At 36.6% G+C, this 18,280-nt stretch overlaps 1 protein-coding gene across 9 annotated transcripts in view; it reads left to right on the top strand.

The window, feature by feature from the left end:
* The window catches only part of LOC145937976 (uncharacterized), a 215,482-nt gene that overhangs the window by 84,477 nt on the left and 112,725 nt on the right, over nucleotides 1-18,280 (top strand). For all 9 annotated transcript variants that reach the window (XM_083041327.1, XM_083041324.1, XM_083041322.1 and 6 more), the window contains 2 exons: nucleotides 8,612-8,773; nucleotides 10,562-10,745. In XM_083041327.1, coding sequence (XP_082897453.1) covers nucleotides 8,612-8,773; nucleotides 10,562-10,745 — 346 coding nt within the window. The remainder of the gene's footprint in view (nucleotides 1-8,611; nucleotides 8,774-10,561; nucleotides 10,746-18,280) is intronic.

Below are 18,280 nucleotides of genomic sequence, written 5' to 3'. Positions count from 1 at the left end.
TAATAATTTACGATTCTGATTTATCGTTATGTATTAATCCTTTTACATTTCCAGTATCTCGCCCGAACGTATCTCTTTTGTGTCCGTAATACACGAATATATATTTTTATATATATTATTCAGTATATCATTAGTACTTTTGCTAGATTATTTGTATATATGTTTTATTATAATTTAAATTATTTAGCGACACCTGTGATATTTAAGTGAATGGTGGAACAGAATAAATGTAAAATAAACTCATGAAATATTCAAATATATTGCTCTTGATATTATTGGATATAAGGGATTAAATAAAATTCTATTAAGTCTACGAGAACGATTTTAATTATGATAATTTTGATATGTTTTAAAACGATCGATCCAAAGCTAAATATAAAGTAGATATGGTAAATATCAGGTTCTCGTAAATCGGGGTATGCAATAAATCTGGATATAATACTAAAGCTCGTTTTCTCGTCTTAAGTCGAGCGAAGTAGAATCGCACCGTACTGTGAACGTGACCAAAGAGAAAAATACGATAGCTCATTCCTTTAAAGCTCGAAACTATGGTATAGGATTACGGTTATACTGTGCTCTCGAGGAAATCTGCTCGATATCGCAGAATAACGAGTGCGCCATTACGAGTGTTAAATTTTTCGCAATCGTTGACATTCTAATGCATTATTGCGAAGAAATTTATGGCAGATAAAACAACACCAATATTAGACTTTTCACGAAATAATGCAGCGCGATATATCTTTAAAATAATCGGTAGAATTTAAATCGATGATGAAATATAAATTCGATATCACGGAATACAGTTTCGGAATATTCTATATTATTTAAATAGAACTCGATTAGAGTAAATTTACGAATTAAATACGGATTGAAATAATCTCGCGCGAATATCAGCAAGTTAAATTTACGCTTCGAGTCGTCGACTCGCAAATTATATATAGTTGTCACTGATTTCCGCAGAGGTCCTACAGATTCTGTCAAGTGATAACGAACGATCTTTGAGAGATCGCACCTCGTGTGACCATCCCGTTGACTATCACTGTTCTGTCTATTACTATTATGGTAACACCTCGTCGGCCTTCACTTATCGTGGAGCAGCTGTGCGAAAGGACCTCTCGGACCCGGCGATGCGCGCATTTAAACGAAAATTATTAGATACTTACGAGACGATCGACCCTGCATACGGTAAACTGCGGAGACGACCATTACGCCGCGCCGGTTCGCGTGTCGGGTCTACGTCGGAGAATGGCCCGATCGGATCGCTGAAATCGAGCAGCGTCGACTTCATTAGAATTTAACGCTGTGCAAAGTGAGCGCTAAGTGGATCTCTTCGTTCGACTGCCGTCCGTTGCACCTGCAACCACGATTTTCTGTGGGTTACCTAACTGCGACTATACTCGTGATAGCTCACATTTTTAGCATACGATCTCGATTATATCAGACCCTACTTTTGTGCTCGAATACCAGTTCTTGAAATTTTTTTTATAAAAAAATATGTAAATTGAAAGAAGGTAAAAAGGCTCTAAGTTTAAGACTTTAAATTTAGCGTACACGTTTCTCGCTCTACTTATTTTTATTTATAGATCTATAATTATTTTTCTACAGATTTGTGTGTTTAGACAATTTTTTAATAATATAAATGTGTGAAGACATATATTATATTAAGCCACAATAAATATAGTATAATACAAATATTTGTACTGATGCACAGTAACCGTTTTATATCGGAATTAATATTGCCCAATCGATCAATTTACCTTATTAATAGTTCCATATTCCAAGTATATTCAATATTCCAAATTTATGAGAAACGCTAATGTGTATCTAATGAACATATCGTGGACGCATGATATCAAATCGTTTATTATTGGTTACGTAGCCTACTAATCGAAATTGCATCAGCTACAAGATAACTGCACCGCCTGCATAATATGATTTACACATTATTATCTATATATATATTCCGAAGCAAATATAAATTTAATTTGAAATAAATCTTGCTTTATTCGCGCATATTTTCTCGCTAAATTAAAGTTTATAGAGTTTACAGAAAAAAGACACTTTTATTTTCTATATTTATGTAAGATATATAATTTTCGTATTATAAAAAACTTGTATAATTTATAGTTCTATAAATCTGTAATTTATAGACAATTTCTATAATTTACAATTTGATGAAGAGCGTGATATTTATATACACATAAAAAATATATATGTATGTGTGTGTGCATATTATAACCATAATATAATTATAAAAAAGGCCGCTTATGACATTAAAAAAGATGACTTTACATAACTTAAATCAAAAGCTTGTTGTTTTAGACAGCTATTTTATTTTAAAATTAATTCTTTCTTTTTTTATTCTTTTTTTTCATATTTTCGTGGTGCGTTATTCGATAACTCGACAAATGTAATTATCCGTTTCATAAAAATTGGCATTTAAATTACGCGCGTCAGCGCGTCACGGCAGCCATGTTTGAACTACGCAGTCGCGAGTCGGAAGTTGAGATATTTAGTCCTTCCCGTTCCCTCCAGCCGTTCGCGCGCGGTCACTTGCGGAGCTTTATCATGCGGATATAATCGCGAATCGCGATCGGGCGTTATAAATGTCGCGATCGAGTGTCGTAAGTGTCGTAAATGTCGAAGGAATAGAATCAATTGATCTCTAATTACTATCGCGACCGCGTTAGGTTATAGTCGTAATTATGATACGATGCTGCGATCAGAGTAGGGTCTCTTACTTGTCTCGTCGTCTGAGACACGATTTCAAATTATTGACAGCAAATATCGTATTTGCGAATAAATATGTGGTATCGGGAGTGCCGAATAAAGTATATCGGGCGATTATCGTATTATATTTACATATACAGTATATCGCGTCGGTAGTGTAAACATGCGCGACGACATGCATCAAACCTGTGTTCATCGAATTAGCTGCTCAAATTTAGTTTAGAAAGTAAATATTGCTTTAAAATATACTTGTAATGTCGGGAGTGCCGAGAAAAGTGTCGGAGAATTGTCGCATTATATCGTTAATATCGTTTTCGCGTCAGTAGTGCGACAAATCCGTCAAGTGAATTCCGCGCGACCATAGATACGGTTTGTCGCGTCGCGTCGGTTGTCGGTGTGACAATTTCGTCAAGTGAATCTTACGTGAGCATATGGTGGCAATTATTAAAAGTGAGTAAATAAAATTACTGAGAATATAAATATCACTTATATATAAAAATCCTTGTAATAGGAAATACCAAGAAAAGTAAAATTGTTTAATATAAGGATTCCTTGATGTATAGATTGATATATATTTTATATATAGGGTGAAGTATACAAAATATTTACGATATTTTATCATTTATAGAAAGATTATAAGAAGTTCAGAAATCGAAAGATAACATGTCGCCCTCATTCTTTATATTGAAATGTTTACTGAAAATATATATCTATATTGGATAAAATATTTATTTATTTTTTAATATAATTATATTTTAATATATACTTTTTAATATAATTATTTTTCAATAATCAGTTTTGTGTGGAATACTATTTTTAATAAAAAAAGCACTTTTTGATATTAGAGAAATAACTTGATTAATAATTTACTGAATTTATAATATATTTATATCTTATATCATATATATAATGTTATATATCGTATATAATATGTTACGAAGAAAATAGTAATAAAATTATAAAAATATATCATATGGATAATTTTGACTTAAACTCATGCTATTATTATAAATATAGCAAATATATATATTTGGCTTTTCATATTGAAGAAAAAATCCATGTAGAATATAATAACATGCTTATGTAGAATAGTTATAAATTTTTCTTCGTATAATCCATTTGTGCTTTTTTTCTGATATATTAGATGTATAAAATTGCATTTTTTTTCTTACAACAATTGCACAGAATTGTTATATATTATTCTTATTCTGATTGCCATTTATTTATAATTTTAACGATATAAGAATATATATATTCCGAAAGATAATATTTTGTTAATATTAAAATTATGTTACTAAATTTGCGGAATCGTACAAAACATTTTTGAGCTTGCGAAAATTACATTTTGAAGGATCTGTCAAACGCATATTTCTTTTAAAAATGCGATCAAATTTTGACTTCTATCGTACTTTTTTTATCATAGATAATAAATAAATATATAAAATACGAAGAGAGAAAATTATATAGGATTTTTTGTGCTAGAGGATTGCAACATCGACACAATGTTGCCACTACAAAGAAGTAAATATAGTCGCTGCGTGCGTGATCAATATTAAATTCGTCGTGCGTAAAAATATGTACACAAGATGTCGCGTTTATAATTTTAATTAAATCGCGTGTGCACGAACTTATCATTTTATCGCGAGGTGACGCAGGAATCATTCCTTTTTTTTTTTAAAGGCTCTAAGTTTAAGACTTTAAATTTAGCGTACACGTTTCTCGCTTTACTTATTTTGATTTATAGATCTATAATTATTTTTCTACTACAGATTTGTGTGTTTAGAAAATGTTTTAATAATATAAATTTGTGAAGATATATATTATATTAAGTCACAATAAATATAGTACAATACAAATATTTGTACTGATCCAAAGTAACCGTTTTATATCGGAATTAATATTGCCTAATCGATCGATTTACTTTATTAATAGTTCCATATTCCAAGTATATTCAATATTCCAAGTTTATGAGAAACGCTAATGTGTATCTAATGAGCATATCGTGGACGGATGATATCAAATTGTTTATTATTGGTTACGTAGCCTACTAATTGAAATTGCATCAGCTACAAGATAACTGCACCGCCTGCATAGTACGATTTATACATTATTATCTATATATATTCCGAAGCGAATATAAATTTAATTTGAAATAAATCTTGCTTTATTCGCGTATATTTTCTCGCTAAATTAAAGTTTATAGAGTTTACAGAAAGAAGACACTTTTATTTTCTATATCTATGTAAGATATAATTTCCGTATCATAAAAAACTTGTATAATTTATAGTTCTATAAATCTGTAATTTATAGACAATTTCTATAATTTACAATTTGATGAAGAGCGTGATATTTATATACACATAAAAAATATATGTGTATGTGCATATTATAACCAATATAAATATAAAAAAGGCCGCTTATGATATTAAAAAAAATGATTGCTTTTTTACTTTACATAACTTAAATCAAAAGTTTCATAAAATAATATCGAAATGAAAGTAATTATTCAGTGGCTATCCGTAATAATAGCCATTTAATAGCCGTCAGCCTTTGAATAATCAAACAGAAAGCGCAACATTCAGTGAGTGAATCCTACGGCAACAGTAGAATCTCTAGAGGATCTGGCGAGAGGAAAACGGAGCACCACAAAAGCCGTCCGCGTGGAGTATGTCTTTGTTTACTCCAAACTATCCTCCCGTTTTCTCCGATCTTCCTCGCTCACTTTCGGTTCCACCTAGAGGTATCTTCGCTCTTTCTTCGCATACCGAGTATCGCCAATTCTTATCCTCTCGGATCGCCGTGCAAGTCCTGGCAAGATTCCCTTTATCCCGGCGAAATCGCGCTCGTCCCTCTCACATCTCCCGTTCCTATTTAAACAAACCCCTTCCCGTCGTAATCGAGACGAGATCGATGGATTAAGAATCCAATTGCGATTCTCTCTTTCCTACTTTCGTCCAACACCTTCGCGTCTTAAGTCTCGCGGTCTACGCACCGTAAAATTCCCTGAAATGTAACCCTTAGCAGGGCCTCCGGCTAGTTATCCATGTCCGACAAGAATTGCGCGCGAGAGATGTACGTTTTTCCGAAAAACATTTCCACCATTGCGGCACCGGCGCTCACGACGGGATACCTATAGTCGTGGAGGCGAAGGCAGCAGCAGTAGCGGCGGCAATAAAGTTTGCTTTATTTTTACTATCCCTCCGGCCAAGTACCGCCCCGTATTTCCTCTGGATATTGACATATCGGGGGTGCCAGGGCTTCTCCTCTTAACGCCCTTTTTACACTGGCGCGGAATTTATGTCTTCTTCCCATCCCGCTCTCCTCTTCCTGCACTCTTTCCCTTTCCCCAGCACTCTCCTCATCACCCCGTCTTTTCCGCTTCTCCATCTCTCGCCATCGCTCTTTTCTCTATCTTCCTCGTTCTTCGGTCGTTATTTGGCGGCGCTCCCTTCTTATCATCCACGCACCACCTAATTCTCGTTCTCTTCCTGTCTCGGATTCTTAGACAATCAATCACGCATACATATCTTCGCGTTCGCAAAATCAACCGGAAATCTCTATTAGAGAGTAAATTGCCGTGGTCTTTTTTTCTCGATGCCCTCGATCCTACTATAGAATGGCGGAGACACGATCGTAATTGACAACGATTCCTTCGTCGAGCGTTTTCGTGACGGAGAATTTGGTTGTAAAATCGTGGATTAGGAATCCCCAGAAACAAATGGTACCGAATTTTCTACGCAACAATCTCAAATCGTGGAGAGGAGTAGAAAAATATGTAATCTCGGGCGTGACACAAGAAACCCATGACGCATATCCGCTTGTCTACTTGAAAATCGGATTACCGCCCTTACCTTGATACAAAATTTTGACATGTGTGTTTAAAATCTTATTTTCGTTTCGTATTCGTTAGCAAAACAAAAAATAATAAATTTCAATAAAATTCAAAATTTTAGGTAGTTAAAGTTTTTTATATCAAGTAATTAAAATAATAAATTTTTTAAATTAAAAAACAAAGTTGTAACTACATAAAATTTTAAATTTTACTTAAATTTATTACAAATATTTTATTTCGCATTACTATCAAAAATGCAAGGTAAAAGTTAATTATGCGACACACTCTTGATGATATCTATTCAATCTCGAAGAAAGGTGCTAAAGATCCTTACCAAGACCATAAGATCAACTAACACGACATGACGTAACTTTTTGCGCAATCGGGCGAGAAACTTTCTCTCTCTCTCTCTCTCTCTCTCTCTCTCTCTCTCTCTCTCTCTCTCTCTCTCTCTCTCTCTCTCTCTCTCTCTCTCTCTCTCTCTCTCTCTCTCTCTCTCTCTCTCTCTCTCTCTCTCTCTCTCTCTCTCTCTCTCTCTCTCTCTCTCTCTCTCTCTCTCTCTCTCTCTCTCTCTCTCTCTCTCTCTCTCCGTAAAACATCAGTTTGATGAGAGAAGAGAGGAAGGGATTTTTATACTATATTAATAACCGTATTTTTGTCGGTTCATCAGACTTATTTGAAAAATCATCGAACGAGAGACACGACGATGATAAAAACTCGAAGGCGCAGTAGATCAGCGGAAAAACAATGAATAATTGCTCGTCAAAGGGGTTGTATGTCGCCTGCCACCCTATTTTCCTCTCTCTCTCTCTCTCTCTCTCTTTCTCTCTTTGTCTCTCGTTTCTCATTGCGTTTCTATTTATTGGTACCGCCGAACATACGGCTGCGTAGGAGCACATAGATAGAAAAAGGGCCATGCAGGGAATGCGGGAGATGGAAGAGAACGGGAGAAGCGTAAAAGAGCTGCGGACACAAGGGCGAAAAATGTAATATCGTGCCGGGAATGTCAAGCCGAAAGCAGATCGAGTGGACGTTAAAAATCGTCCGACAAAGCTCGCGAATCGTTTAGCCAGAATGGAGAGTCTTCCAACTGTGTAGTTTCGATATTGTTGAAAAGCACGCGGCCTCGTTACGAGCTTTCGGCGCAGACCGGGGAATATATCGCGGCTGTTAGACCGCAGTCAATTATAGGCAAACTTTATTTGACATCGATAGATGTATAATCACGTCGGAGAGTTAAACGATTCGTTGATGCGATATATTTGGCCATTCGGATATTCTCCTATTTACGTATCGATATACATATGTCAGCGTGGCACCGTGCACGACATTTCTAGAGTCAATAAAGAGCCCGCGTGCGGGTTTATAATCCCGATACAATAGAAATATCGGAGATATTATTGATGAATACACAATACCTTCATATCACGATATTTGCAATGTCAATTAAAAGATGTGAATTGGATATAAGAGAGTACTGTGGATATATAATTTACTGATATATAATCTAAAAATAATAAAACAATTTCAATTTTTATGCGCAATAATATTGACAGAAAATTTACAGAAAATCACCGATAATTAAAATTCTTTGCACTTACACACGGAATGAAAAATTGAAATGATATGATATTATAAATATCTGGAATCGTCAAAGTTATCGGAAAAATTAAATTTATATTTGCTTTATAAAAATTCTAACTTAACTAAAAACTTTTTTAATAGAAATATCATATTAAAAGCTTGCACAATATATCATTTATCAAATATCAAAATATTAGAGTTATTTTTTTATTTTGGTGCGCGTATTCTTTGACGCACTATAATATATTGCTCTGCGATTTATCCTTATTATATATGTATACAAATTTAAATTGTTTTATTATTTTTAGATTATCAGCAATACTGTTATCTTTTGTATATTTAATATAACTTCGATTAATCGATAAATCGCGCTGTGCTTATATTTAACGCAAAATGCGAGGTGAATACGAACTGAAATGTCTTGGCGAGTCTGACTGTTTCATGAAACGGTGTATTCTGTTTCAGGTCAAGTTGATCTCTGGACACAAAGCACTAGCGGCTGCGCCTGTAGCTTCAATTCGTCCAGCAACGATTGCGCTTGTTGTGTGCCGTCAGGCGGCTGCAGCTGCGGTGCAGCTTCGCCAGATAGATGCGCTCAGTGCGGCCTGGAGCAGCATTGCGCGAATAGTAAGTAACTTATAACAGTATACATATTGTATATGCAGTATATTTGCAATAGGTTCTCTAAATTATATAATACAATTAATTTTATACATTGTATATTTAATTTTAAATGCAGATTTTCCTCGTGCATATTATTATTCTTCATTTATACATTTATTAATTAAAACAAACGACGTAATTACTATATGTTTGAATGAAAGAAGTGTAAACTGAAATTCTCATTTCTTCTCGGTCTTTTCGCGATCGACTAACTAACATATTTGCCCTTACGGTCTTACGGGGAAATATAATCATCGCGTCGAGAAGACACGGGCGATCTCTTTGAGTCTGCGTCGACGCAGACTAGAAACAAGATTCGCGCCATTAAGCCACTTGCCTTGCGCCATTTACAGTCTCATTTACAGTCGCCCGTGTCACGCGAACAAGTGGAAATTAAAGCGCGCACGCAAGAGAGTTCCTTTGGAAACAGTTGGCGGGGTGAAGAAAATGGGGAGAAAGTATGAGTCAAAGGGCGAATAGAGAAAAGAAAGAGAATGAGCGTTTATATAAGAGGATGAATCGCAATTTTACTCAAAAGACATCGAGATTTCCGAAGGAGAGGAGAAGTCTCGATCGCGAATGTTGCTCCTTTTTCGCGAAGGAATAAATCGTATCGGGCAAATTACTCTTGTGTATACCGAGCTTTCTTTCTTCCAACTAATCACTCTTGACGAAGTTCTTATGCTTCATTCATCTAACCTTTCTTTGCGCTAATTACTAGAGGCGATATTGCCTTCGTGTTCCATCCATCAAATCCTTCTCTCCTCTCGGATTTCTTGCAGCATCGCGTAGGAAATATATATGAGACCGTGTAGATATACTACCCTTACTATGTATACGGCTAGAAGAGTTTATAAATTATTTTCTCGTGCAAGTTTACACATGGGATTCTTTAAAATACAAATGAAAAATTAGTTATATACGAGAGTATATAAAAATTCATATCTTAGCAGCCCCAAAATATACATAACTATATATATTTTTTTAATTCAATATAAGAAAAATTGGATTTTATATTCTCTCTCTAAATAAACAAGATAAAAAATCTTGATTTATAATCTCGAAATTCTTATTGAAGTTTATGTTTCTTCAATGTAAAGTTTCAAGTTTGCTTTATATAAGAGAATTTTATAAAATTAATATATAGATTGATAATATATAGTCTGTGTTGTAAAAAACGAAATAATTCCCAAGAAATATAACACCACGACTTATAAGATATAATATTCGCACTACAATCACGAAACATCCTGCGCAACATCCCACAGGGAGGGAAGCAATTAAGAATCAAATTACACACTATGGCAGATTGCCTCATAATATTACGCTGAGCTGTCGCGACTCGTCGTCGCCTGAATAGCACGACTGCATAGAGTCAGCGCCAATAAAAGTATACGAGCAAGAAAAATCGTTATTAGCCGCATTTCATTTTTCTCTCTTTCCTATTTTTTCGCGCGTGATTTCGCGCGGAGATTATAGCGCGAAAATTCGATATTGTGAAATAAAAAGGTTAGTTGATATACGGAGAAAACTGCAATTAAACTATCTATACAATTACATATGTATTATTAACGGAATATTCGTTAACGTTATTATTGCAAAAACTAATTGGAAGAGAGTAACTGGAAAATATTCGCAAAATGTCTCGCAATACGCCTAGCAATACGAGCGAGTGAATTTGCTGTCGTATCGCTGTCGTTTCAGCTTTCCTCAGTATTTTTACACCAACACGATCGTCTTGTTCCGTTTCAGTGTGCAATATAACGTTGGACAGCAGGCAGCTGTTCAGCAAATCGGATCGTGGCTTCGGGCAAATAAAGTCGCCGTATCTTCAAGGGCCCTCGAGGTGTACATACAGATTCGTGCCGGATACTGGACAGCGGGTCGAGCTGCAGATATATCGACTGGTGTCCATCGGCCGACACAACGGCACCGCGTAAGTAGTTTTTCGGTGACGCCTTTCTTTCGATCCGGTTTCGTATCGCTTAACGGCACCACTCTTTTGCGTCCTTCTATTCCCCTTTATTACCGCGACCGTAAACTTTATGGAAAAGTATCCTCGACACTTATATAGCGTCCGCCTCCAGTTATAACCCGTCATATACGTAAAACTTCTTATATCGCCTTACGGTCGAGCTAAAGTAATTTTGAATATGTAATGACATATGGGAATACTAAGCAGATAACCTGAGATCTACTTTTTGTTGTTTAGAAGATTGCGTGTTTTTTTGTCTTTTATTATAGATCTATATTAAAGATGAAGAGCCGTGTTTTCCCGAAATTTCCCACGATTATTTTTTGTCAAAATAAAATATTTTAAGCCCTTTTCTCACACACGTACAAGTATAGTTAAAGAAAGAACAAGCGCGAGGGGTGATATGATTGGAAATCGCTCTCGTCGATGGTCGTTTCAATTTGTCATACTTCCGCTCTTACGGAGCCGATAGCTCGAGATTCTCGAGTTCCTCTCGACTTTTGGGGAGAGGTGAGGAGTCAGAAATGACGCCGACAGAGCTACAAGAGAGAAAGCAGGGTTTGGGGGAGAAAAATTACTGTTTTCAGAAACCCCACTTTCCTCTAACCCCACCACGAGAGAGCACGCGAAAGCTCGTCCACTCCGGTCATGTTCATGAACAAACTTTGTGGAGGGCGGAAAAGGCCTTCGACAAGCCCTGGAAAAGTTCTTACAATTTTTCGACAAGGCTCTTCACTTCAATCCCTCTTCTCGTCCTGTCGTGTGCCACGACGATGAAGTTGGTAGGGCTTTACGACGCGTCGAGCATCATATGAGCGTCTTATTGTAGTGGCTTTTGTTCTCTCTCTCTCTGAAATACGCAAAGTATACAGCCATTGAACGGATGGGTGCTTATGGCGACGGCATGAAAGGGAAATGTGCGCTCGTGTGTTCTCGCTATTTGTTATATTTCTCGAAACAAATCGCATTTCTATTAAATTTTCAGCCACAATCCGCGAAATGTCGCGTATCGCCGTATCTGAAAATAATATCGAAAATTGTATCGAGCGAAATTAAATTAAAATTTATATGAATTTGCAATGTGGATCAAATTTAATAATTAGTTAAAATTTGATCGGCATTTTAACATTTTATTCGTATTAACGTAAATATTTTATGAGTCAATTTAACGACATATATTTTTTAAGCATTCGCAAAAAATCGGCAAAAATTCCTTTGCGTACTTTAAAAAATTTTTAATGTGTGTCCGATTAAAAGATTATAAACTTTTAAATTACAATGCAAATCTGCATTTCTCTTATTATACCTCGAAACAAAAAGATGTTTTATAAACGATCTGTGTTGCTCAGCATCGCATTTTAAATACACATAAAAAATATAGGAGCCCACTTTAAATCCACTTGTTAGCGAGGAAGCAGCCGATAAGCTGAGGGCGAGAAATATCGTTACTCTTGTCTGCACGGCCAAGACCGTTCGCATTTCTTCCGTTTTCTGGGCGTTGCACTCTGAGAAACTGCAACGGTCGGAAGAAACAGCGCCACTCGCACAAACCGTATCGCGCAAATCCTCGTATACGGAAAAATATTGGCATTTGATCAGCTTTATCGCGGAAAATTCTACGAAATTTCAGTATCACACAATCTGCGCAGAATTTTACGGATCATTTCACGCGTCTAAACATCAATGAGAGAATATCACGTGAAAGTATATATAGGAAACGGTGAAATAAAAATATTTAAATAATCGCTTAATGGGGAGATGAGCTTTAAAGCTCATTTGCATCGAATCGATTCGAGAGAGAGAGATATTGTTGAAAATAAAACAGTAGCGCAAATTGATGGTGAGGACCAAAATATATATAGATTCGCGCTCTGATTCTATTGAAAATAGAATAGACGAGATATATAATCGTAGATAACACATTTAAATATATATAAGCTTTCCACCGCAAAGTTATGTTTGTTAAATTGCGCACAATCTTTCGAGAGGATTCAACGTTTACGAATGAGATTGAAATTCTGGTTTTCGTAGTTTACGCAACGTATGACGCTGAATTAATATCACACAGGACCGTAGCGTAGGACGGAGTTGGTGGAAATATGACAAATGACACATGTTACACGACGCGGTCGTGTAATACGTGTGTAGTTCATGCTCGTTAAGTTATAATTAATGTAACTTTCCAGGCCTCCCTCTATGTGTGGAACGCCATAATAGGTGCCTTGTTCTGTTCTGTGTCACGTTCACCACATCCCTCAAAGAACAAAAGGTTGATCGTTGATTATAGAGAATTATGTTATCACGCATAACGCACAGATATTCACTCAGATAGTCAGATAGTGCATCTCATTATTTCCTTTCCAAGAATGTTTATTTAGAAAGATTCATTTTTTTTTTTAAATTAATTAGTACAATCAGTCCGAAACTTTTTATCAAATTAAATATCCCTTCTATAACAGGGCACACCGCATTTTACAGCTATTTGTGCTTCGTATAAATCGCATTCCGTTTACATCTCGCCCCATCCTCTCTTTCCGGCAAATTCTCTTTCACGGACGCGAATCGTTTATCTTACCGCTGTCCCACACAGACGGACTTCTCGGGGTCCTTCTCGGGGAGCACTCGTACGAGCTTAATAATGGAACGTGAATTTCGGGGGAAAGGAACAAAGCGCGGGCCACTCGAGTGTCCCATGTTCAAGTCGAAAACCGGAAGATAGGTGCTCCTAATTCCGAATGCTGAGCCACGATCATCTCGATGTACGCGCACGTTCTCGATGCGACACAATTGGGTCAGGTCCTTGGCTGGACATGCACTTCATTCCGCGAATGTCCCTCGAACGACCCACACGGTGCGATTCCGGGACCGACATCGTATTAAGTTGACCGCTATAGTGAACCTAGGTAGCCCCGAACGAAAATCGAAAGCAGCACCGAATATCATCTCTTTCCTGCAAAGCTACGCGCATTGTAGCGATTGCGGTATTTCGCTCTGAAATACTGGTTTGTTAGCAAAGTTTTTTTAAAAAATATATGTACAGTTTTTAGTGAGATTTTGTTAAAAAAAGATACAGTGCTCCAAATTATTATTCGTTAAAATTATATTTCGTGATTAATAAACGCACGTATATAAATAAAATCGCGGAATAACTGTTCATTATTCCGTATGTATATATGTGTGTTTCGTTTGAAAAATTAGAACAAAAGTTATTACGAAAGTAAATTAATCAAAACGCTAGATTCTCTCTCTCCCGAAGTCGAGCGAATGTAATATTACAAGCGTACTCGAGTATTCGAGAGTTGTTTCGCGCAAAAAAATAGTACATTCTAAATATTTACAGAGATAATATTCTAGGCGCACTTTAAATTAACAATGTGCGATTAATTTACGAATTTATTTTATTGAACGGATAAATTTCGTCCACCTTTCGACAGTGTGGTATCCTTGAAAATTGGTTGCAATGCAACACTATACACACATATTCGTCGCTTTTCGAAATTGCACAAATTAACCACGAAGCGCGTCAATGAAAATCATATTCGCTGAATGTGCTATTCCATGTGTCTTTATATTCTCTTGTTCCAATAATATAAATGTATCTCTATGTATCTAGCTATTCGCCCATAAAGTTAATTAATTCGCAATAATGAATGGTGTGTCTCCGTAGAGGAAATATAATGCTATATACATATATGAAAGGAAACTCTCCAATATTAATTTGCGAAATTGAATGATTGAATGATCAAATGGATAGAAGGAGGATTAATTTAGATAGACGTGGGATATATTTATTCAATTCGCGAGATTGGGAGGCTGTAGGCGATTTGTAAAGTAATAAGCTAGATAATGAGAGCTTTTATATATACATACATATACATATATATCACAGATCGGCGGAATTTTCGACGGAGCGCGAATTCTTCACACATACATATGTATGTATCTATATGAAGAATTCGCGTTCCATCAAAAATTCCGCCAATGTGATCGCAATAAAAATATGAGAAGTTAATTAAAAAGTATTTCATAAATATAATATATGACGAACGCGACGAATCATACCGCACACGATAACTCACATTATCTCTCGTAGAAGAGACATTAACCTGCAGAATGCTGAAAAATTGCCTTCGCCGCAACGCAGGCCTACATATACGCACATACGCTCGTAATTAATTCATCGCGATATATCGTGCACCCTCCCTCATTACCCATGAGTTATCCCGTGAATAATCCGCCCGGCTAGTTGACGGATGTGCGTGCGACACAGGCCGGAAGCTCTGGGTCAGTTTGCGGAAAGCGCGAAGCACCATGCTCTCTTTCGGCGTGCTTCTTCGCACCCTTTATATGTTTCAGTCATCTCTTCCGTCTTATCGTTCCGTTCCGTGTATACATGCGGTCAAGACGAGGGTGCGAGCGAGTCACAAAATTACGTCGCTCAGCAGAATACTATTAAGAGGAGGGAAGGGGGTGACGGAGTAGAACGAGTCCCGCGAGTGATGGATGACCTTAATTTCGCTATGATTACCGGGCGGTTCGGGAATTTGTATGAAAATCGCTCGGGGTCGCTCTCTCCTTTCACGGGGATCTCTTCTCGCGCCTTCGATCGCTCGCCGATTTCTTTCTTTTCGTGTTCTTTCTCGTTCTCTCTCTCTCTCTCTCTCTCTCTCTCTCTCTCTCTCTCTCTCTCTCTCTCTCTCTCTCTCTCTCTTCTCTCTTTATTTCTTTCTTCCTCCCTCTCGCGACTGTACTCTTTCACTGCTTTCAGATTAATATCCTTTCGCTCCAATTTCGTGTCTCGCGATAGACGTCTTCTATAGAAATGTACGCACCTTTCAGAAATGAGAAATTACATCGATATTTAATGACATAGATTAACAGTTCGGTTAGCAGCTTGTTAAAGCGTGACAGCGATTGGGAGATTAGGAAGGAAAAAGAAAAAGAGAAAAGAGAGAAATCCTCTTCCGGATTATGAAAGAGGGGAAGATGATACCGCCTCGTAGAGGCGCAAGAAATACATTTCTGAAGCTTGTTATGAAAAAAACTAAATCTTTTATTAACGCACACATTTTTTTATATAATTACTCCAATATATTTAAAATTGAAAGAAGATTTTTTTTATATATACCTATCTTATACTCTTGTAAGCGCTGCGAATTTAGCGCTCGCGAAATGTAGAAGATACTTTAACCGCAGCTTATTACCATTATCGTAATTATATTTGGTATATCCGGCATTATACAAGAGCCTCTGTATTTCTAGCAGGAACATTCAAGCAGCGATAAGAGAATTCTAGCAAAACGCGATACCTCGCAGCTCTTTACCTTGCGCATTAGTTTAAGTTTTTTTTTTTTAGCCTAGTTACACAACGCGCCCCGACGATAAATTTTCTTTCCGACTTCCCGAAAAAGTGATGTTCGACCGCTTTAATTTTCCCCGTTGAAAAAATTTTTTGAGCGGAAAATGTTACGAAACTTTGATTCGTTAAAATGCGCATTTTTCTCTCTTCCTCTCTTCCGGCCTACGATACACGAATACGTTTCAAGGGAATATGGATGTGTGTGCGAGCCCGCGCGACAATTTACACACGATTTAAAAGTGTTTGGAGAGAACTACTTGCTATGTATTTAGGGCAGCTCGCGCGAGAAAGACACGCCATATATTGGAATACCGTATAACAATTAAAGTTATATACATATCACGTGCGCTCAATGGAGAATTTTACAATATCGAAAGTTCTGTGAGAGTTTTACAGCATCAATTCCGTTCTCCAGCATGCGCAGTTTGTTTCATATATGCTTTCTCTCTCTCTCTTTCTTTCGCGAGCTGCCAGGTTATATAACGATATTAAACTCTTCGAATTTCCTTTCGAAGAGTTTATCTCGTTCCGCGAAAGGGGTAGAACGGGGAGATATTATACTCGAGGGCTAAGGTTTAAGTAGCTTCATAAATTACACTACTTTTACGGTAAGATTGCCTAATCCGCGCCAGGAGCGTTTTCGGCGCGGCTCTCAAAAAGCGAACTTTGCTTCTCCCCTCTCTCTATCCAGGACCCCGGAATTTATATCTCTTGACGTCTCGGACGCAAAGTGACACCGCGAGTTAGACGAAGTAAGTTTCACGTCGTGAAAAAGTATTAAGGCGATTCATCTAAAGTAATACCGTTTTAGGGAGACACGGCTCGTCGTGAAATTGCAAGAGGGATGGGGGATGAACGGGAATAACGACGCGCTTCTTTTATCGCCCTATGAATGCTTTAAACATGTAAAAAGTCATCCTTGTTTCACGATCTACACTGAGAGAATTTTCTCTTAGAATTTACCCTGAAAATCATGATGATCGTGGGACAATACTAAACTGCACAGTAAAATTAATCAAAAATATTTTATATTTTATTGTAATATAGATATTATTATTTTTATTATGATAAATATTAATCAGAGAAATTCGCATAAAATTTTTTCCATACCATATTGTCCCATGATTACCATGATTTTCAGGGTAAATTCTAAGAGAAAATTCTCTCTGTGTAGTAAAAAAAGAAAAAACACGCGTATATTAAATTATATTTTGTTTAAAAAATTCAAATGAATAATAATTTGTATATATTTCTTCTCGTATATTTTTCTTCTTCGTGGGGAAAATAATTTCTCCTGTGATATCAAACATACGTTTACATACACATTATCGGTTTCCTCTGCGTTCTTACGTGCACGCACGTAAGATTGTCATAACTCACGCGTCGTATCACAGCGCGTTGCACGAGATAACACGATTACATATGTACATCGCGTTCGAGACTAGAATATCAAACGTTACAATTCCTCCCGAAATTCGACGTTTCGCTCCCTTTCGGAGGCGCGTTTCGCTAACGTCGTCGCTTGCTTGCCGCGCAAACTGTAATAATGTATGCCGAGCGTACTTGGAATTATTTCCCCGTGCTACGTACACTTATCAAATTAGACACACTCGCCTCGTTGATAAATCTAACACGAGCGACGTTCGTTACGCGCGGCATAAATGATACATGCACGCTAAACGCGGCGGTGAGTTTGCGCGTTTAATCTGCGACTCAAACGAGCTGTCTTATCGCGTATGATAAGAACATTTCGAAATTTAGTTCTTAAAGGGGAGAGTAAGCAAAGCCAGCACGTAATATTTATTAGCGTTTAAAGTCATTGATTAACTTAATAATTATTATTAATAACCGTGACATATAATGCTTGATTTAATTTCTAACACTGCTGAAGGTGATATTAAAAATTACACATCAAACTATTTGTTGATATATATAACACATTAATTCGAAATATTACAGGGACATAAAAGAATTTTTTTATTTTGCTATATATTTAATTAATCTTTTACTTTTTAAATTAGTTTTCTTGGATCGATGACATTGTTTAACCAGATTATTTTGGGAAAAGAGTTAAGAATCGCTTATAAACAATGCAGCTAGATTCTATCTACCACTGGCGAAACTATTGAACGTTTTT

Source organism: Prenolepis imparis, unplaced genomic scaffold (assembly GCF_030444845.1).
Source record: "Prenolepis imparis isolate NDT839.2.m4 unplaced genomic scaffold, iyPreImpa1.0 SCAF_6, whole genome shotgun sequence".
Taxonomy (NCBI): domain Eukaryota; kingdom Metazoa; phylum Arthropoda; class Insecta; order Hymenoptera; family Formicidae; genus Prenolepis; species Prenolepis imparis.
This window is presented reverse-complemented; position numbering and strand designations above follow the sequence as displayed.